The sequence below is a fragment of the Ambystoma mexicanum genome, chromosome 7q (genome assembly GCF_040938575.1).
Source record: "Ambystoma mexicanum isolate Mex_15411 chromosome 7q, UKY_AmexF1_1, whole genome shotgun sequence".
Lineage (NCBI taxonomy): Eukaryota > Metazoa > Chordata > Amphibia > Caudata > Ambystomatidae > Ambystoma > Ambystoma mexicanum.
The window spans coordinates 653,769,504-653,793,226 of NC_090941.1; the positions used below are offsets into that span (position 1 = coordinate 653,769,504).

General features: G+C 43.2%; 1 protein-coding gene across 1 annotated transcript in view; it reads right to left on the minus strand.

Moving 5' to 3' along the window:
* MTUS2 (microtubule associated scaffold protein 2) overlaps nt 1–23,723 on the minus strand; it is a 1,571,269-nt gene that overhangs the window by 600,702 nt on the left and 946,844 nt on the right. The window contains exon 5 of the mRNA XM_069639493.1: nt 16,334–16,387. Within this exon, the coding sequence (XP_069495594.1) occupies nt 16,334–16,387 (54 nt within the window). The remainder of the gene's footprint in view (nt 1–16,333; nt 16,388–23,723) is intronic.

Sequence of the window (23,723 nt, forward strand, 5' to 3'; positions counted from 1 at the left end):
CTGGACCACACGAATACCTTGTAATTACTCATCTTACTGAGGAGTTCGTAGGGAAGAGGAAATTAATAATCACAGCATGGTACATCAAATCCTAATCTTATTTCCTTAGATATATTACAATCTGAGGAAACCTCAAATTCAAATTGTGATTGCTATGCCAGCATGCCCTGCCAACCTTTCAGCTGTGGACCAAGGGGGTGCAACCCTGACAGATTCCTTAAGTTGATGCTCGGGGGTACAATCTCTTTTTTGGTTCCTGCCCCATGCATCCTGCAGTGACTCCACAAGCACATCTCAAGTTGCAACACCATTAATTTAGGTACCGACAATCAGGCAAAGCAGAGCAAGGGAGCGATTGAGTGAGATGCTGAATCAGAGTGTAAGATATGTGGCACTTACACCATTCATTCCTGCTTAGCGAATCCTGGGAAATGGTAGGTCAGGGACTCCATAGAAAATACCCATAGGCAGTGAAAGATAAGACTTTGCCTTTAGGCCCGCACCATAGCTGGAACCTTAGACAGTAGGGATGACCTCTCACTAGCATCCAACCTGGGTACAGGGATGTATTTATTTATTGTGCATTTGTAAGGTGGTTATATGTCAAGTAAATTGTGTTTCAAAGCACCAACAGGGCAACGGGGAGGGGACATGGAGATGAGAGGTAATTATAATAACAATGAAGAAAGAAAGAGGAGGTCCTACTAGGCCTTGTGAGCATTCAGAATGTGCAAGTACAGAGAGAGAAATGGGATGGGGGGGTTGGAGGGGGGGTTAAGTGCTAGGTCTGCCATGAAGGGAAGTGCGAGGGAATAAGTTGCAAGCAACTATTAAGTGACAGGCAGAGGTCAATTGGTAAGAGTGGTCAACCGACAAAAACAACACGTGCAGGCCTGTGAGATAGCACAGGCTAGTGGGAGTCAAACGGCAAGTGCTGGGAGTGGCCGTAAGACTAATGGGGGTGGGGCGGGGCATGGACCCAGAAGAACACATAAGGGCCCTGGTCACCAATATCAGCAACTTTGGGGTTTAGCAAGGGAGGGAGAGGGGGAAAGAGGAGGTGAAAAGGGAAGTCTTGTGGAGCTTCCGGAATTTGAGGAGATACGGCTTAAGACGGAGAGGAAGGGGGAGGCTGTTCCAGAGGAGGGAGTCAGCCGAGGAAAGAGATCACCCATCAGCTCGATGTTTAAAGAAGCACTTGATATACAGAGTTGGCACCGGAGGAGCGTAAAGATCTGGGGGGGGGGGGAGTATTTGGTGATAGCCAGTTGTAGATAGCGTGGTTTAGGAGTTTCGGAAAGCAGGACCACCATGGGAGACGAGACGGGTGAACCTTAATGTGCCACATTTCACCCTGCTGCTATTGCATTCTAATATTATTGACCAGATTTAAAAGAAACAAGCATGAACTAATCTTTGGCATTCAAGTATTTTTGAGGCCATCTGTGTCATGTAGTGTCATTGAGAGATTGTTCAGGCCCCGATTTAGAGGCCACCCACGGGAAGAAATGGACAGAAGATCTGAGGCAGAGTATTAATGGGTCATGGCAGCCACTGAACCCATTGTTAGAGACACTTGGGAGCTGGGAATAGAACTTGAGTTCCTAAACCTGGAAACCCTGCAGGAAGGGCCAGACGATTCTTAGGAATCAGCTGGATCCGAACATACCCAACTGAGTTAGATGATCCAGAGGTATCTACAGTTCTGGCCCAGAAATTGAAGATTTCTCATGTGGGAAGAATACAGGGGGTAGGGGTCAACGTTCAGCCATAGAAGGAAGGCAGAAGCCACTAGAAGCAGTCTACTCTCAAAACCTCCTCAGCCTCTACCCACGACAGTGTTCTGCAAGTCACTCACAGGTATTTAAAAGTGGCTTCCCTTCCTCTTTTAATGATATGTCCACTTGTTGGTCACGCTGCAACCAAGGCAACCCCTATACCAAACCTCTCTTGACCTGTTTGATTTTTTAAACATATCTATTTGGTGACACCATATTCAGGAAAGCTTAAAATCCCACCACCGAAGATCAGAACAGTCAACATATAGAATTTAAATTTTATTTTTCATTCTCAGACACGCTCAGTTTAATCATTCATAATTTCGGATGTAAAAACACCACACACACACGCACATTTGGAGAAAAGAAAAAAACTGGTTTACAATAAAAAAAATAGTTTATCCAATAAAATGGTATCAAAATAATGTGATAGGCGATCTCCCACTTCAATTGCAATGTGACTTCAATCGGCACCACAATCTAAACCAAGTTTAACTATTTACTTTTCTCTATATTTAGGGCCACACATTGACTTTGAATGTTTCACAAAAAATGCAAACGATCTACAGCACATGATCAGTCCTCCTTGAAACTCATATCCACACTGCTATCAAAAGGAGAAGCAGTTCTCAGAATAAAGTGAAATAATGAAATTGTTTACTGAGGTTAAATCTGAAACGTGATTCTCAACACTCTTCTATGATACTGCATGTGCTGCAAATAATTGTAAAGGCTTTGGTTTCTCAGGATGTTTGTTGCTTGTGGGATGTTGGGGCTGTATGGAACTAACTCACTTACTATTTTCAAGGAATCCAGTTCATTCTCCCCACCCCCCAGTTTGATGTGTTTATTAAGGAATAGATTTCAGTTACTTTATTGACTATGGCAGCAGACACCAATCATATAACTTGTTATTCCACATCCAATTTGTGATGTCTAAAGTTTACAAGGAACCCAAACTGCAGGAGAAAATCCCAATACTATGATAGGGATAGAGTGTCAGTTTTAATTATAATGTACATACACATTGCACTATATTCTACTTTTCATTGATATCAATTTCAACAGGGCTCCCAAAATAGTTGTAAATGCTATCTGGGATTTAGACTTTTTCATGGGAATACATTTAATCCCAGATAGCATATAAAAGTATGTTGGGAATCCGGTTTCAAGTGATATCACTGAAAAGGGGAATACGGTGCAAAGACAGACTAATGCCACAATGTTATAACATAGCTCATTATCTTACATGTCTATGGGTCTCTTAGTGTGTTCAAAGCATCTCGATTCATCTCATTTCCCTAAAATGTACGTATGCAACGTTTTCATATTTTAGTTGTAAGCCTTCACTAATTGCCAATAATCTTAATATGTATGGGTGTGGCCTAAAATCGCAATCGTGCACGTATGCTCTTTTTTGTTATGGTGCATTGGGTGGCCATGGCATGGCATTTTATGTGCTTCTACATTTTCAGCAGATTTAAATTAACTTTAAACCTTATTGTTATTAAAACAAGATAAGAATCAGTTTCAAGTCTTCTTAATCAATTCCTTTTTTCCAGCATCTCTTTTGAAGTAGGATAATGGGACATCTGTTCCATTAGCTCCAGGGGCGGGTGGCGCAGCCAATCAGGTTCCATGGATCGAGGGCTGAAATATCTGATCGCAGCCCGCGTTCCACAGAACCCGCAGGCTGCCTCCCCCACCGCAGGCTGCCATCTTCCCCCACACTCCCATTTTTGTCTTTTTTCCTTTCCCTGCCCCACTTACCTCAATGGTACAGCGGCGGCATCACCGCCGCAACAGCTTCCCTCCTCCCTTTTCCGGCCACAATGGTAATAGAAGGGGGGCTCCATACAGAGCCCCACCCTCTACAACCATGTCGGCCAATATGGGTCAGTATTTTCATTCATAATGGAACGTTTGCGGTGCCCCGTTCAATGAATGAAAATATTTTTTAGCTAGCTGGTTTACTGCTTTTGTAACCTGGGTGCTAATTGCATTAACACCCCATTCAAAGGGCTGGAACGGGGGTAACGGCCCGGAACCCCGTTAATCACCCTTGCTTCACTAGGGCTGTTTAATTTGGGCTACCATCCGTTAAGCTGCCCCTGCCCCCAACCTAGCCCTTAACGCCACATTAGGACTTGCTTTGAAAAGCCCTTAGAACTTTAGAATGCTTTTAAATGGGGAGAAGTCAACTGAAAAAACTGTTGTCTTCTCAGCCACCATTGTTTTTTGTGGTGGTCCCTCGCACAGAAAGTGGATGGGGCTTAACCCGCTACTTATGACTTTTTGTTTCTTCAACCCACCCCCAGTGGGGAAGACAGGGCAAGATTTTCGAGGGGCAGAGATCCAATCCCAGAAGAGGGAGAGGCATATAAAGGGCAACAGGAAGTAGAAAGTGTTGGTTATTCAGGTGAGGTCAAAGGGGGACCAGAAGGAGGAAGGAAGGAGAGGTGGAGTGTGGTTGCATTTTCAGGAGCAGGTGAGGTATTGGTTGTTGAGTGGAAGTGGTATTGCAGTGTGAGTGTGCATGTTAGTGTGGCTAGTGTGGTTAGAAAGGTTAGTGTGAGGAATGAATGTGAAGGGTATGGTGTGAAAGAAGAGTGGGTGAGTAGTAGTTGGAGGGAGGAGGTGTAGCATGTGGAGGAGGGAGTAGTAGTGTTGGGGAGGCAATGGTACTCTAGTGGAGGAAGGAGTAATATCAAAGGGTGGAAGCGAGGCCTAGGTGGAGTGGAAGACATTGCAGGGCCTGAAGATTGGAGGGGGGGGGGGGTGAGGAGAAGCAGGTAGAGTGAAGGAAAAGTAGGAGAGAGAGAGAGGAGTGAGCATGACAGAAGGGGGACTGGATCCAACAGTGTGTCTGTAAGGCACATTTCCCAAATCCCAGTAGAACACTAATACCTGGATAGAGTAGAGTAGGGAAAGTTAGGAGGATAAGCTAGAGAAGGCACATCTACCTTTAGGTCCTCGTCCCTAGTACAAGACAGACATTAGACAGTAGGGGGTCAACATTATATATCTAGTTACTGGGGGTAAGGGATGCCTGGGTTAGGGAGGAGGTGCTAAATAAGATGAGAGAGGGGGATAAGGACCACACATGAGACAAGGTAAATTACCCAAGCAGGTTTAATGACCAACAGCACATGAGTCCCTCCTTCCTCCACAGCTCCACCAAGAGTCCTGCTGGGCACAGAAAGGGGTGAATTATACACATGCATGTGGAGCCTGGAATCTTAAGGGGTACCCTTGACAACAAAACAAACATCTATGTACAAATAAACTGGAGCGTGCTGAACCAGTGTCAATGAAAAGTAAATACACAAGATTGAGAGTAAGCAACACCAAAGATAAACAGCTAAAAAAATCCCTTGAACCGCCTCAGAGTTGGAGTGATTCGTGTGCCTTCTGTGACAGCACTTGGTTCATATCTGTGCAAATTACAAAACATGTAGTTGAAGTTACAATAAGTACTGTTAGCATTCATAAATATATTTTTTAGATAAAAGTGCCTGGCGAGATTTCCTTTTTTACATTGTTTGGTAGAACATTAATCACTTATTTCAATGTAAATAATATTGTGAAGTCTATCATTTAATAAAAGGCCTTGCATTCAATCAGACAATATGTTACAGATGCAGGGGTTTCTGCTTGAGATGATGCTCGTAGGTATTTTCCCACATTACTGAATACTTTTGGAAAGGATTTTCTCTCCTCCTTCTAGGTTTGTACTAGTTCTTAATTTGGGGTAGTAGCCTCACATCTCCTACCAGGGGCTGGGCTACAAGCCCATAGCTAGCGTTACTCTAAATGCTCTGGTAAGGGTTGGCCACTGTCAGTCTTTGGGCATATGTTTTCAGTAAGCTTCCTCTCCTTGTCACGCTTCTGAACCTGGCTTCTCTTAAGCTCTGGTCTACCTGACACAGTATCCACCTTTTTCCACTTCCTATGGCCTCGGCTTGGACCTTTTGGCTTAGCCAGCTGGGGGTCTGTTATCTTGCATCTCTTCTTGTTTCTCCCTCTCTGTTACTTTGTTTCACCTTCTGGATTGGCCAACACAGTTCTGCTCTTCTAGCACTGCTTTTCTATTTCTATTTATTTAATATTTGCTGAGTGCAAATGTTTGCCTTACCTCGTCTTGTCACTATACAGACCAGAGACCCTTCCAGAGGTGACAAAGATACAAAAAGCGAAAGTTAGAAGGACAGAGTCAAGTTTTTAGGAGCTTACAAAACTTCAAATGTGCTTGAGTTGCCCCCAGAGTCAAGGATAGAGAGTTACACAGTCTAGAGACTTGGCAATACAATCTCCCACCACTACTACAAGTAAGACGGTGAACAGGGAATTTCAACCAATTCAACAAGCGCAAATGCTCAGGGGTGCTTCCTATCCAAAAAGGTTGTTTTAGAGCCAAAAATGGTCTCACACGCAAATCAAAAAGCCTCAAACTTTTTTTATACCAATTTTTATGCCAAGGTTCCTGTCCACATCCTTCGTCCCAAGCAGGAAAACCAGAGATGTTAAGACCACTGGGGTATCTAATAATTTACCAATAGTATCTGAGCTCTACTAATGTTACGTTTTAAATGGTTTAGACACGTTCGGTAGTTCATTGCTTGAATTCACTTTAAAGTTAGAAGCTGTATGATAACTGCTGCAATCAAACAGATGATAGAAAATCTGTGTATTGGCCACATATGTGTAAAATTAGAACCCAAACAAGTGCACCAAATCCACTAAAGGTGTCACAATAAAGGTGACACTGTGGGGCCCTTAGGGACACTGCAGGTCAAATACATTAGACTACATAAGACTACATTAGACTATGGAAGCCGTGTAGGGATAATAAATCCAGGAGTCTACCATGGTCAACTATTGAAGATAATGAAGTGAACTAGAAGAATAAGGTAGCAGCTCCTCCCCTGTGTGCAATTTCCAAGCGATCATCCAGCATGCTTATAAATACATATTCCATGCATAATGTGGCAAAGGTTTGCTCAATGCCTGTGGGGAAGGCCCAGTTGCTCAGATAACTTCCAACTCAGCTGCCACCTTTTTCTCCAACAATTTGCCTATACAAGGATGGGCCCGAAATTGGACGCAGTATTGGGGGCCAATGAAGGTCTTTTGGCAGGGCTTTACTACAGCTGTCTTTAAGGCTGCAGGAACTTGAACCCAGGACAAATTAAGTACACATATCAGGTTGATAAGGAAACCAGAACAAATTGCTTTGAGGCTATTTGCAGCTCTTGGGTCATGACCCCGATTCCTTGCCTGATGTACTTAACTCCTTCCATTGGGATTCTGCCGGCATAGAGAATTCAGATGTCAAGCAAGTTGCAATAGTAGTTTCTGGAAAGGGAGGAATGTCAGTTAAGGTTAATTCCTATATTTCCACAGCCAAATGAAGTGTGGAAATCTTGGAGAATAAAGATGTGAGAGATTCAACAAATGAGGGGTAGAGCTTTCTGAAGCAGGATGATTTTAAAATATAATATAAAAGAAGGAAAGCTTAATATTACAATGTTAGCAGCTTTACCTGCCAGTTTGTCATTTGGTAGAGATGCCACATTAGTGGCCTTTTCCAGGTCACCGTAAGTAAACATCCATTCATTTTCTAACATTTTGTTAGCAGTATTTTTCTTCATATTTTCCAAATGTAGACAGAGCAATGGATTCAATGGTTTGCATTTGATTACAACTATACATTTTCGTGGAGCAATATGGGTTAGTGCACTTGTCAAATTTGCATTAAAATGAGAAAACACCTCATCTAGATTTTGCAACATGTAGGAAAGAGGAGTTCATGGAACTCGGTGCAACCCGTTCCCATGAACACATTAGTATCTTACCAATAGCAGCGTATTAATTGAGAACCTATTTGTAATGGGATTTCAACATTTATAAGAATACGATCAGACCAATCTATATGACCAGGTAAATTCATGTTTATAGTTGAGTGGGAAAAGATTTGATCCAGCCAATGACCATGCTCATGTGCAGGCACAGAGATCAATGGGCAAAAACCAGTAGGTTGCGAGTTAATGAAGTTAAAGAATTTACTGCACTATCAAACCATATATTGAAATCACTCAAAAATACTAAAATGGGAGATTTAATAAGGGCTGCAGCTCACCTATCCTCAACTCAGGATTTGCCTGAATGCCGAAATGGTCAACTCTTGCAACCATCCTAGTTTTGCCCACTAATACTACAACCAATAGTTCTGCATCATCTGCAGGCAATATTGCAAACTCTACAACCCTACTTCATAAAAGTATAAGAGTTTCGACCATGATTCAAATCTTTGAAGGAATGTGCATATTACTGCCACGGATTGAAGCAGGTTAGGGAGTCTAACTGGAACTGGATGGCCTTCATACATATATATCTAGCCATGATATTATTTTTCAGGAAATGTGGTATATTGTCCCTCCTGCCTTGTCAAGCTGTCGGTACTATCACAAATCGTTACAATTAAAGTAGCAGTGAACGATATTAGTTAATTATTATAATGCTCCATCTAAAACCATGTACATCACCCCATTAGACATATTTAAAGCTTTTTTGAACTCTGTTGTTTAAGGTTATTCATTTTTCACAGCTTATAAAAAGTGGGTATTTGATGCAAAATTGGGAGGCTGATCCTCCTGAACATCATTATGACATTGAACAAAAAATTAGATGGGGAAAGCCAACTGTTGAAGTAAGCAATCCCTACTGGGCAGTGCTAAATTTGTAAAACAACTAAGTCCCCAAGCTTAAATAAGTTCTAACACGCCCATGACATGTCAGGATGCGCAGGTCTGTGCACACTGTTGCCACCACACACGGCTGCTCCTCATGCTGTCAACATATATGGGGTTAAAGCTGCAACTCTCACTGGCTTAGTATGGTTGATGGATGTACTCACTAGGGTAGATATGTGATTTACAAATACCAATCAACATACACATAAAATAACATACTCGTGTCTTTACACGAGACAAAGGTTTAAGTGTGTCTTTAAGCACAATTGTCATTTACATGCTGCTCTGATTCTATGGGTGTTTATTATGTGACTGGAAGTTAAAATAATAAAGTTGTCAAAACATCACATAATCAAACTGAGTCAGAGACAATGGGCCACATTACAACCCTGGCGTTAACCAATGGCGCTATTAACAGCAGTAACTTACCGAATCCGCCATGGTGAAATGGGGAATTACCACCACATTCCAAGGTTGGCGGGGCGGTAATTCCCCATTTACCGTTGACCCTTCCCCATTCCTATTTTTGCCCCATAGGGCTCAATGGGAATGGGGAAGGCACTAATTACGGTACCGCAATTACCTTCAAAGTCCCTTTGCGGGTCCCTACCTTAACGGCTGGTACAGACCAGCCGTTAAGGTCGGGAGCCGCAAAGGGACCTCGTAGTAAGCCGTTAAGGGGTTAACAGGGCCGCAACCTTTTACGGCGCCGTTAACCCCTTAACGCCTGGGTCGTAATGAGGCCCAATGGGCTTCATTATGAGGTTGGCGGTAACCCATCAGTGCCACCAGAGGGTTGCTGCCAACCCCGTAACACTGCTTCCGCCGCCTAAGATCCCGGTGCCACAGGACAAGCCCGGGATGTCAGGCGGCAGAAAATGTTGCGCTGGGTGCACGGAAGCACCGGCACCGTTGTCTGCTCATTTCTTAATGGAATGATCATTGTGTGCCTTTAATGGGAACCGTATATCAGACACACCAGGACACATTACATTTAGGGATACAAGAATGTCCTCTATTATAGAATAGTATATATTTAGGAAGACTTGGTTTCAGATTTCTATGTGAAGAAATGGTCAGAGAGTGACCATCATCCAATAGTAATTCAGTTAAATCTTATAATCTCTTACATCCTTCCAGGAGTTTTAATGAAAGGTATACCAGATATTGATATAATCACTAACAATAGCAAAAACCTTTGTTGTACCCTAAATTTAGAAACGTTTATGGCTGGAATATATATGTTTCGCCAGGTCTGAGATAAATATATGTCCAGGAGAAGAGGGAGATGATAACACAATATGTTTTCCATTTATTACTTTGTTGAATAAGATACAATCTGTATTTGTACAGTTGGTTAGACGACCAAGGAACATAACTTTGCAAACACTGAGTGACTGGTTTCTGCGGCGTGTTGCTCCGCAAAGGGCGATCTGTTGTCTGTCCTCAAATCAGATACCAAGGATGCTCCTCAATATCATGTAAGCGCTCTCCTTTTAAACAGACATGCAAACGAGGCAAGACTGACTGGACAGAATCTTCATCGTCTGAATTACAGCAGGCAGCTGCGTTATGAGACAAACTGAGGTTTTTTGGAGTTGGTGGATATGGTCTCATCCTACACAGACAGAAAGACAGAAGTCCACATTTTGTCACAGGTGTGGATAGTCTTTTTTTCAAGGGTTTTATAACTTCAGCTGTACTAGGATAATAGCACTCAATGAGGAAATACTCCGTGCTTGCCATGAGTTAGCAAGATCTGAGCATGAATTTAGTAGAACAGAAGTTATAACCATGATTAGGCCAATGCAACAATTAAATGTCCAGGCCCTGACTCTGTCCCTTTGGACATTTTTAAGTGCAATCCAGAGTTCGGTGCTCTTATGTTGACAAGACATTGTAATATAATTTGATATATACGTACATAATCCCTCCTAACTGGATACAGGCTTTAATTGTTCTACTTTATAAGAAAGGAAACAGGAACACTCTAAAGTCTCATAGGGATGTCTCCTTATTAGAGGCATCCTCTGAAATGTTCAGTTGGTTGGTCTACGCAAGAGTGAATGCTTGGGTTAAATAAGAGGACATGGTAGCTCTCACTTGGTAGTTTTAGGGATGGATTAGGCACTATTGAACAATGCCTGAATCTATATATATATATTAGTGGCCAAGTATTGCCACCTTTATTGTGTTGTGTTTTACTTGGCCTTTATGGAGCTTAGCTCAGCCTTTGACATGGGAAATAGGTCAAAACTTTAGGAGATATTGAAAACTCATCAGATCCCTCCCCCATTTATTGAATTTCACATACTCCCTCCATGGCACCATGTCAGCATGTGTCAGATTTGGTCCGAACTGGGGGGTCCCAAAAAGGTGCATGTTTAGCTCCCTTCTTTCTCTACTTCTATAGCAATTCCCTAGATAAGGCATTGGTGGAACGATGCTTTGCTGTTCCATCAGTAGGGGAGGAATAGCTATCGTGCTCCTGAGTTATTCCGTCAATACTGTCCTTCTGGCAAGAACTCATAGAGCCCTATTATGTCTCTTTAATGAGTATGGATAGTTCATGTAGGGAAAAGACTGGCCTATAAACACCTCTAGATCAAAGGTTTTGGTAATCAGCAGTAAACGTGGAGAAAAAATGTGTTTACATCTAAATGGCGCTTACCTTGACTATGTAAGATAATTCGTTTATCTTGGAATAAATGTTTATGAGAAATAAACAGGAATATCCCACATGTACAGACAACATGGCTAATCATTGAAGCTAATGTAGCCCATTTCAGTTTGATGAGGCAAGTAGGTAGACAACCCAGTGGTGCAATTCTCTGCATATAGAGAGCAAATTCTAGAGCACTAGGATTATATGGCTCTGACATATAGGAATTGGCTTATTCTGAGGAACTTTAAAGGACAGAAATTATATTCATGAACAAATGTTAGGTCTCTGTAACTCTGCACCTTCGTTTCAAACCCTAATGAGTTGAACCAAAAGGTAATCAGTGATGAAAAATGAAAACTACTCCACCTATGGCTATCTATATGGTTGAATGATTGCACTGCTCTAACTAGGGCTCTAATTATTGATATATGTCACACATATTTTTAATGTATGACCTCCTGGATTGCATATGTCACTCACCTGTTGAGCTTGAAACCCATTTTAATAAGCTCTCCATCCACTAATCAAATCGAAAGAAAACCCTTGAATATACGAGACCTTGCAGAAGTTAGATCAATGACCGCTGAATTGAGAGAGGATGCAGAATAAAGGAAATATAGCATAGGGTCCACTACTATCTTGCTCTGCATGCAAACTCGAGATTACTTGCTGTGCATCCCAAAAATTAGCTTCAGAAAATGGCTAACGCAATTCAGATGTGGGTGTTTGCCTAAGGGGGAAACTTTGGCTCTGTAGTCAGGGTCTGAAGATAAGGTTCATGTTTGCCCTTTTTGCCCCTCCAGTGAAGAAACGAATTGCACTTCATTGTTTTGCCCAAAGTAGTTTTCTATCTGAACATGTACTTTTTGCTCAATTCTCACCTTAAGGAACTTCAGTCAATGTCGTCCAGCTCTACTGTTTTACTCTACTAGTGGTGGAGAGATGTTTTGCGATAAAATGCCTCGAGATGAGAGTGGATGTTATCTATGTAGCAATACAATACTAATTGTGTGAAAGGCTGGATTTTATCAAGCATTATAGATTCCTGCAATTTATATTGCGTGATATAGGTTTTCTTATCTGGTGGAAAATTACAAAAGGTTTTAATGATTTAGGTACTGATTATTTACTCATCATAAGATCTCATTATCTCTTCTAGGTAGTACCCGTGAATGATGCGCAAGTTTTAAATGTAATTATTTTGATACATTTCTATCTTAATTATACTGTCCAATTGCATGTTTCATGGACTATTTTATCTTGAACTGTATCTAAATATTGATCGATTATGAGGGGAACGATGTTATATGATTTAATGAATTAAATGTACTAATTATTGTTATTACTATATTATACAACAAGAATCTTGTATAATTACGTTTTACTCAACATATTGTTTTATGGAATCGATTTCCGAAATAAACATTTTAACAAAAACATTGCCGAAGACGAGGCATCAACGGTTTATCTGAAGATTTGCTGTGTTGGTGATAGATAAAATGCCAAAACATCAATTACTTTACAATCGGTGGAGGTGGTGAGAACGAAAAGTATGTATACTGAATATATAGATGAATATTCTACTTTGGGGAAATTCAAGCACTGCTTATAGACTGCAGGAATGCTGTCACATTCGGTGCATCAGTTGTTATGTGATATCTTATATCCCTAAGGGCTTAAATAATTAAAAAGGACACACAAGATATCTGTGAACTACGTCCCTGAGATAAAAAAATATCAGGTCTACTGGAGTAGATCAAATTTACAATATGACAAGCACAGGGAGCTGCTGAGAGAACATTCAGTAGTGGTGGACGTAGATGGTTCAGATCTATAAAGTTTACTTCACACCTTAAATAAAGGTAGTCGGGATATAGGTTGTCCACAATCTGATAAAATTCAATGCTATCACAATGACTAATAGGAAGATAATGGTGCTAAAATTCCTTCAGGTTATAGCACCCGACTGTTACTGACCAAGGGAAAGAATCATCTTCTGGGTCAGGGTTGGATTTGCCAGACTTGCTAAGGATGGCCACTGCCTGGCTTTAGAGCACCTTCATTGTGGCCCCTACGTGTTCACACCATAGCTGTTTTAATGTTGGAAGGAGGAGGAGGAACCAGCAAGAAGGCTGCCACCATCAGAAGTGGAATATATATAATATAATAAATAATTAGTTATTTATAACACGCATAATACCCAGAGGTTTCTAAGCATAGACCCAGGGATTGAACCTGTGTTGCTCCGCGGCGTCTTGCTTCCAAGGTGAGCGTGATGCACCTGAGCTATCCCTCTGCCGACTGGAAAATACTGTGCCACAATCTCACTTCCCAGACACTATAGTGTACTCCTGCAGAGAACTATTGAATTAACAAAGTAGTTCCTATGAATAACTCTGACTTGCCCTTCACTTCACAGGGCTTGCTGGTGACTCAAGTAGACTTCTCGGGGAATAACACATGAAAACGCCTCAAGAGTCCTTATGCTGTACTTCCATCTTCTCTGGGCGCTCAGACACAGTGAGAGATAAGCCAGTTCAAAATCTAATGTTTCATCTTTGGTTCCCTGCTGCAGATGCCACCATGGCTGTCAGTTTGTGGCAACTGTGATGCTGAAGCTAGTGAAGGTGACACACCTGTCCAATGTGAAATGATGAGAAGCATAAATGCCAACTTTTCCTAGTGAACTCAAGGGTCACTTGAGGATTACGCTACCCCAAAAAATGCCCTCTGAAAATGTGCATATTTTTAAACTTTGTATAGCTCTGCTCCCAGCCTAAAGAGACATTTTATGACTGGATTGAATAAGTCAATACAGAAGCCCCTGCCAGGAACTTGCATCTTACAACAGGTGTTCAGGGGCAAAGTGAGGGGGTCCTCCAGCAAACAAGAGTGCCACACTGCCTGTTAAAGTGTCAGATTAACGTGCTCCAACAGCAGCACAGCATTAAAAGAAAGTGCTGCTGCTTGGTGCCTTTTAATTGTTTGTGGTTTTCCTGTAGGGGTGTACCAAATCGTATATTTAAGTATTAGGCCGAATATCAAATAATTGCATTTTTAATAAATAAAGTTATGTAGACAAGAAAAACACTTGGTACATTAAGAACATAATTTAAAATATGTATAAACGTTCTTCATCACATTTCGTTTCCTTGTTGTCTTTGGAAGATGTTTGTGTAAACCATGAACGGAATTCATTGTCAGAAAATAAACTGTTCTGTAACAGCACCGTTTGTATTCTTGTGCATTCATAAATGTGGCTTGTTGGGCAGGGCCCACATAACTAAGACTAGCCCAAAGGTATAGTATGCATGTGTGCAATCACTGTGAGGACTGGGATGTTCCCACGTGTAGTTTCAAATGTTCCTTGTGGACATGCCCATCTTTAGGCTTCGGGCTCCAGCAAGGCGCTGAAACACAAAAGGAATGATTACATCAATTAGCACCCTGCTGCCTTCTGAAGTGCTACTGAATAGAAGCGTTTTTAATGCTAAAGCCATGCTTTCAACCTGCGGCACTGAGTGGGGATAAGTCATTCGAAAAATGTATTTTCATTAATAGATAGTACTTTTCTTTCTTTTTTTGGGGGGGGGGGTATGCTTGTGGTGTTTTGGGACATGGTAAAAGACATCAGACAAAAATATATAGGGACTGCTGAGTCCTCCATGGTTCTCGGTTGACCTTACAGGGAAGGGACAGTGCAGATTTTTAGATCTTTACTTGGCATGTGCATGTTTATTTCACATATGTTTTTCCACTTGTACTTCCATTGGTCCAATGTTTCGAAACTGTAAACTTGTGTCTCCTTGTCTTTATTACACAAAAATCCCTCTTTTTTAACTCTTTAATGTTGCAAGAATTATTTCTGCTGCCGCATACTGGGGCATTTTGGTTACAAATATATTGCCACGTTCTGTCACTTTTGCACAATTCAAAGGTATTCATTTTGGCAACATGAGGGCAGGAATTGTAACCTATGTTTCGATATTACAAGCACATCTCTCTGCAGATGCACTTCCCACTGAGCCATCTTACTTTATTTATATCCTTGGCCTGCAGGCTAAATACAGTTACTTGCTCCAGGCACACTACCCCCTGAGCTATTTTACTAAGTTTGGAACATCCTGGGATCTCTGCAGCAGTCATATTAATCAACTTCATTATATTATTTGGATTGAGAATCAGTGTGATTGGAACCTGAAACCATCAGATGTATCACCCAGTTAATCAGCAAATCAATAAGCAGCTAAAGAAAATACAATTTTTCAATAGAGAGTTCATTAACTATTGTTCCAGCTGAATGGTTTTCAACTGCAAAATAAAGGGTAGACCAGAGATACATTCAACATATTGAGAGTTTTGATTCAGCTCACCCCTCCCAAGCAAATCACCAGATGAAAGTCTGTTTCGCCAGCACATGAAGGGAAGGGACTTTGTTTGCACTTTCACACCCCTGCTCAGCCTATACTCAATCGAAAAAGTGACAGCAGACTGAGTTTAATGATCCTTTTAATGTCACACCTGAATGATTCCAGGCTTGCAGTCAAAGCAGTACTTAATGTATTATTTATTGGAAACAATTCGTCTTCCATTGATATTTAAGCATTTGGCCGAAGCCGAATATCTGATTTCAGCTGGAATTCGGTCGAATAGTTACTCAGAGCTGAATTTTGGTAAACCCCTAGTTTCCTGTGACCTTCACGGCCTTGCAGTTTTTAAATAAATTCATGTGCTACACCTGCGAATCGTGGGTCAGTTGGCAGCCTGCCAGAAGCCAGCAACTGATTTATGCAGTGATTGCAGAACAGCTACCATATGAGAACAGCCTGCTGTAGAATACGATCCGTGCACTTTTGAGAAAGGGACCTAGGGAACAGAGACTCGGGCCTGATTCACTGAACGTTTTCCTACGGGATTGCACCATTATAAAACACGTCCATGAATCAGGCCCTCAGTGACACTACTTCAAACAAAGATCAATCCGTGGCTTTCTTGACCATGAAAATGCAAGCGGTGCGCTGTATAAATCACAATAACATAACACGCACAACTTATTCATACTTCAGTGGCCTAGAGACCTTTATTTGAATGTATACCCAAAGGACATAATAGTATCAAGTGCAGCATGTTGTTATTACCTGAGGATGGGCTGCTTCGACGTGGCGACCCGGATGACGGAAAGTTCACCTTCTCTAAAGAGAGTAGAAAATAAGAGAGAAAAAAGTTAAAAGATTATTACAAAAATAATTGTACGGGGGACATGAGTGAGAAAACATGTTAAACTGTTAATGACTTGTTTGTTAAAACTCAATAAACAAATTTAATAAAATAATAATAATAAGTGTACAAAATGCATTAACAGTTAGACCCGGTCCCACAAGTGGAGGCCATCTACAGCTGGTCCATTCTTCAGTAGGAGGTGAGCACTGAAAACTGAGCAAAATACATGGGGTTTGTGGAACATGGGGTTGAGGACCTGTGAAGAGAAGGTCATGGCAAGAGTCTCAGGGAATGTCTGCAATGGGTAGGGGTCACACGGCTAGGGAACTTGCTAAGGCAGTGGCGACTCATTGCGTATCTACATGGGACGCTTAAAAGATGCTGAAGTCCTACAAGTTCACTATAATTTGGGATATGTTATCCTGTCTCCCCAGTACGGTCTGAAAACACCAAAGGAAGCACCTTTAGGTCCAGCAATGCTAAGGGAAATAATGTAGTAGTATAACAGGGATTTATTTCAGGTAATCAGACCTTATATGTGCCCACTCCTCATGACCACTAATGCAAGAACCACATGCAGGACGTGTCAATGAAATAAAAACAGCATTGGCAATGCGTGCAGGCCGAATGGCGCACAAACATGGAAGCCTAAAAACAAAACAAAAAATAAAAGATGGCCACCAAGAAAAGGCAGTGGCAGGTGAGCACAAGAACCCTTTCCAAGTTCCTAAACAAATAAAGAAATCAGAGCCAGGGCATCGCATAGGCGCAGTGCCGGGGCTGCTGGCAGCAACAGACAGAAGAGAAAAAGAAAAGGTCTACATTAAAGAGGAGAGGAGGTTGTTGTATAGGCTTGCTATGTCACATTTATTTCATCATTAAGTGTGAACATTCTGACCAGGCATATTTACAGCCATGAATTATGCTACTGAAGAGATCATGCAATACATGTGAACGACGATGATCTTCTAAGAAGTTTCCTCTCTGGTGAGACAAAAAGGTTAATGATCTTCCACTTTGCAAAAAACCTGATGAACCCCTACAAGGCGCTGTGGAACAGGACCACATTACAAGGCCTTGCAGGACAGGCCCACATCACAAGGCCTTGCAGGACAGGCCCAAATTACAAGGCCTTGCGGAACAGGCCCGCATTACAAAGTTAGCGGGAAAGGCCCACAATACAAGGACTTCCGGAACAGGCCCACATTGCAAGGCGTTGCGGAACAGGCCCACATTACAAGGCCTTATGGAAAGCGTTACACTGCAAGGCCTTGCGGAACAGACTCACATTGCAAGGCCTTGTGGAACAGGCCCACATTACAAGGCCTTATGGAAAGCGTTACACTGCAAGGCCTTGCGGAACAGACTCACATTAAAAGGCCTTGTGGAACAGGCCCCCATTGCAAGGCCTTGTAGAACAGGCCCACATTACCAGGCCTTGTGGAACTGGCCTGCATTACCAGGCCTTGTGGAACAGGTTCATATTACAAGGGCTTGTTGAACAGGCCCACATTACAAGGCCTTACGGAACAGACCCACATAGCAAGGCCTTACGGAACAGGCCCACATTACAAGGCCTTACGGAACAGACCCCCATTACAAGGTCTTGCGGAACAGGCCCCCATTATAAGGTCTTGCGGAACAGGCCCACATTGCAAAGCCTTGTGGAACAGGCCAACATAGCAAGCCTTGCAGAACAGGCCCGCATAGCAAGGCCTTGTACCCACAATCTGTCACCCACGAGTACCTTCAAATGAACCCATAGACATCACTTTCTTTGACTGTATGAATCTCTCTCCTCTACTGCACGCACCGGTCAAGTTCACACAAGGCCCAGTTACTCTACATTACACGTGGCGTGAGCCCACCATGCTCAATCAGTGGCATCCGATTAAACATGTGTGATGGCCGTGATGTAATAGTAGCGCGACATCTGACTCACATCCCTCATGGACACAGTGTTTTGTTATCATCCACTGACAAGTAGTAATTTACTGTCTATGAAGCCGATATACAGCATTTCTGTTTGTGATGCTCAACAAATGCATATCTTCATAGATTTAAAAAAAATCAACACAACTGTCACAACATTTCTCCAAGAGAGCATCTTCACAGTTTCACAACCTCACAAATATCTACGGACACCAGGTCTGACCCGGGAACACACTTTAAATGTATTTGTTTCTTTCTGGGGTTCCTAAATTACACTTAGAATAAAAAAAGAACGATTTTTAATGCAGACCTTTACACGGTTCAACAGCCACCTGTGCCCACACTCCAGTCCCATAATGCTCGAAAGGCGCCATCTCAGTCCCTTTTTGCTTTCTATTAGTACAATTCTTAATAAGGCAGCAGTATTACCTTGGTCCTTGTGGAGTGAGGCCTTTGGTAGCCAGGAAAAGCACTGTTAGGTGTGTGATAACCTGTACCATGGCAGTTCAGAAATTGGTTACCTCATACTGCATTGACAGTAAGAGATCAGGGATTTCACAGGTCGGGTACTGATTCATGTAGGGCCCTATCGACAGTATCTTAGAGTTCTTTTGACGTCTAGAGAATGCTCCACCATGCTTGAAGGATCGGATGATAGAGCTGTACGTTGACTAGACATAGAACTCCAACACAAACTTTTACAGGCAGAAGGGAGGTCTTTTTAAACAACCTTATTTCTATCAAAAACAGTGAAAGTTTAATCCGCTAAAAAGCCTAAATCCCACAAACCTTATGGTTATAGGACATTTTACCTTCAAAGATCCCGTGAGCTTTGGCAGATCAATATTGATCTCCCTAGGTAGCGCCAGAGGTTTGATTGTGGGACATTTCCTCTTCTACACAACAGATAAACAAGTATCAATGGAATGTCACTAAAAGGATGTCTAATTTGGAGGAGGTCCATAAGCTATTATCAGTGGTAGCACTCATAACAGTGATAACGGTGGAAGTCTTGCCTTCCGTTGATCGATTTGGCGGTCTTTATCCATGGACAAATGGCACACCGTAGGCTCCAGCTCCCAGCTTCATCAGGTACCTTCATAAATGACAACCTTCATCCACCAGTGGAGCCAGAGCGCCCATCTTCTTCCCACTGCTTCCTGGCGGCTGACTGAAGAGTGACTGAACTCTGCGCCAATCAGCTGATATAGGTTGAGCTGAGTTAAAAGGATAGCACCCTTACAAGCACCACACCAGCCTCTTTAGTATGCATGCAAATCCAGCAAAGGCAGGCAACAAACAAGCCGCAGTAAAGCCTATGCTCCGTAGATCACTGATGGATGCTCCCTGCTTGGCCCCCGGGCCCGCTACAGTCCCCACGTCTCCTGCGGGGAACTGCAGACATCGCTCTGCTACGCTTGGGGAGGACTTGGGTTTTCAAGCCTCTCCACCTGCGTCACGCTCCGGGTTAGCTCCTCCTCACTGGGTTGCACACTTCCAAAAGCTCTCTGCGGGCAACTGACCGCACCGCTGCCGCTCCACTACTAGTTGTAAGACTATCTTGGAAACAACATTTTGTAAGTGGTCTAACATAAGGGTAACATAATGGCCTTTACTGACTTCTTGGTTTCAAATGTAAGGGGAGGAGGTAGTACTAATTTATTTATTTTAAAATATTGGTGCAGCACTGGCTGTACACAGAGGTTCTTGGAGCGCCTTATAGAGTTCAAAAGGGGGAAGTAGAAAAGAAGTTTCAATATGTTCAGGAAAGTATTATACGAACAGGATAGACAGGGGGTGGCAGGGGAGGTGGTCTGGTTGAATTAGGTGTGGGGAAAGAGGTATGGTTTGAGGCTAATGTCAGAAACAAGGAAGGAGTTGATTTAAAAAAAAAAATTATGAACATGAGTACAACCTTAAACTGGGGGCCCCACCGCGAGGCATGTGAATGATTGGTTGAACCTCTGTGTTCCTCCAACCTGGCCACAGCATCATTTGACCTATTGCATGGAGCAGCAGGCATCTGTCAGGTGTCTCTGTGAAGCTGTGGGTCCTGCAGGTTTCTGACTCACTGGGAGGAAAGCGAGCAGTACTAACAGGCACTTTCTGATGCCTGCAGAACCTGGAGAAACCTGTGCAAAAAACGTATGTGCGTGGGTTTCCTCACCAGCTGAAGATTCTTAAGTGACATGTAAACTCTGCGCAGGAACTCATCACTGGAGTACTCACACAGAGGCATTATGCTTGAAATGGCAGCCTCCTTGCAGATCTGCGCTATGAGAACAGATATGACCCAGAATTCTGGGCAGATCCTGGGCGGGTAATCCCATGTCAGTACCTGCCATGAGTAGAATGGGTGACGGTGCAATGTATCGTCCCTTTCACCTGGTCCTAGCCCAGATATGATAATGAGCAGAGAAGAGGTGGCCAGAGTGCACTGCCCTGCAGTCTTCTACCCTGGGCCACGGGTCTCTTGTTTCTGGATGAGTTAATCATTTGGTGTATTAAAGGCATCACAGATTTAGATTATATAACAAATCTCATTCTCTCCTCTTAAAGTAATCTGTATTGCTTCCATTTGTCTGCTCCCCTCCCCTCCCCGGCAGAGAGACAGGCCCGTGTTCCCCATTATGGCATTGTTGCCAAAACTGACCACTTGATCTGGGCCCCACTAAGAACGATTAGGGCGTCAGTACCATCAATAATTTTTTAAGTTTGGCAGCACCTGGTTCAGACAGCGGGAGCTAACTGCTAGTGTTGCTGTGCGGCAGGGGAGTTGCTAGGTCTGGAAAAGACCCGGGGCTAAGCTGATGTCGGAACTGTTGGGACTGGGGGCTAGCTAGACTTTTGGCTGTAGCTCCTGAGATTCTATCCGGGGCTACAACCAAAAGATCAGGGGCTATAGCTCCCTTAGCCCCCCGCCCCTCTATCAACGCCCCTGCTGTGCGGTTTTGAGTATCCTGATCTTGCCTTTTCCTCTTGTTGTCAGCTTGGCTTGCAGATGCTTCCAAAACAGGTCTGTCAACGCGCCGGCAGAGGGCGCGCGTGCAATGAAGCAGCACCAGCACTTTTCCCAGTAAGAGTTAATGTTACAACTCAGCAGGTTGAAGCCAACGCTCAGGCTGACACCAAACTGGCATGAGTTGGCTGTTTGAGAAGAAATATGCGGTTCATTTTGAGTGTTCACAAGCCCTGAATTATTTCTTCGATTTGCACATTATCACAATTAGTTTAGAACAAACTGACGCCCTGAACTTGAACCGCTACTTCGCCCACCCTTCTTTTTAGTCGTGCATTCAACATTATGCACCACAGTGATTTTCCGCGCGCCAGCAGGGTTTTTGCTGGTAGATGAATTCTGATAAAGCTCATGACCGAGGCATGTTGAACGAGTCGCCTCAACACCTAAACACATATTTCTGTCGCAGTTGTGTTGAGTTCAAGAGTAGCAGTTCCCCTGGCTGGCAGCGACGCCAAGAGCTGCAGCTTAATGTCTTGCTTGGCCTCAAGTCTCAGCTGGCTCCTAGGGTTGCAGCAGGGCCCAGGGCGCTCCTTGCCATCTAGACTCTGGAGCCAAGGGCCTGGAAGAAAGTGTGCAAGTATGACTCAACCAGCACACACAAAACCATGGCACTGGTGGAGTAGAAAAGCTACTTTCTACTGTTGTGCAATGAGGCATGCCACGGGTCACGTCCGAAAAAAAAATAAAAGTGTGGCGACCCATTAACATATCAATTGAATGTGGTGTCTCCAGAACATCAAGTCGCCCTCAGAAAAAACTGGGGGGACTCCTGAAAACAGTGTACCCTCGACTTGAGCCCTGGGCAACATGATGTCTACCATAAACAGGCACCCCATCCTCGGCACCTGCTGATCACAATATTTGTGAATGTTTAGTTGCATTTTTTTTTTGTTATCATTGATGGCCTACAGCTGAATAAAGTGCTTTTGTTGTTGAATATTTCAGTGCAGGACAAGAAGCACATGAAATAATGGCTGTCGCAGGACATGTGTGTTCATGCAACATCTAGAGGTCCTTGTCTCATGCCGAATCCCGCAGCCGCTGTCCATCTCTTCCTTCTAATGTGGGGTCCCCTCTGCTTAATACCATTCCCCTCCTCTTTTTAGCCTCCTCTTCCCTCTCGCCAGTTTTTCTCCTTGCCACCATTCACTACCAGGGTTGTTACTTCTCTGCCACTTGCCGGTGGGCAATTGATGAATTGCTCAATAACCTTTCTAGAAATTGTCTGGTTAATTACAAATTGTTTGTTTACTCATTCTGGTCCCTTTTTTTAAAGCTCTGACACATGTTACATTTTAAACTTTTTCCGGCTGAGTAAATCCATTTCATACACTATATGCACATTCTTCCCCGAGTAGGTATGTGTAGCCTTTCTGAATGTCTAGTGACATTACGTTTTTTTTTTGTATAATATTTAAAACTACATACGCCAGACAGCAAATGTCAAGCTGGCGCTTTCGTCCTTGGCACGCTCTGCTTTCTATTTCTTTCCCCGTCTACACTTCTGCATGCTGCTACATTTTTTCTCCTGTTTCCCGCTAAACGGGGCCAAACCACGGAAAGATTTAAAGCTTAAAAGACCCGAAAAAGGGACCTGCGGGGCATTGTGAGCCGGCCAGCATGGACCTGGTGAACAGAGGTGGGAGAGTAATGGAGGAGTTTACAGAGAGCGCGAGGTATGAACGTTTCGCTTTTTATTGCAGGGGCTGAGGAGTAGAGTGGGACGCCAATGAGAATGCTGGAGTAACAGTCGAAGTACAAGCGAGGAGAGTTTTAGTGGGTAGGTAAGATGGTGTTGGATATTTCGGATCCTGAAAATGAGCTGAGTGGCAGTGATACACTGATGCCGTTTCAGATCACTGTCAAAGAGTACGGCAAGGTCGAGGGATTTGGGGGATGGAGACAGGGGATAAAGGTGAAAGAGATAAAGCTGGCAAAGAGGGTGGAGCAAGGTAAATAGGGAGGTAGATTACTTCTGTCTCAGAAGACTTGAGCATCAGACAGCTAAGTGCCAATTAGTCGTGGCTAGCTGAGAGAAGAACAGGTTACTTACCAACTGTAACGTTCTTTCGACTGGATGTTCCTCCCACGTATTCCTCATCTTGTGATAATTCATTTCGCCAGCTTTGCTGCATCAGATTTTTTTTGGGCAGTGGGCGCTCTGCTCGAGGTTGTGGCGTTGAATGTCCCTCGACAGGCTCCGTACCGTGTCGACATCACTGATGGCATAAGTAGCTTGAGCCGCGCCCGTTGGCTTCAGTTCTGTTTTTTCGAGGAAATACTCGTGGAACATCCAGGCGTATGCTGTGACTGATAGGCCCATCGTGAGAGGAAATTGTAAGAGCACAAACTGT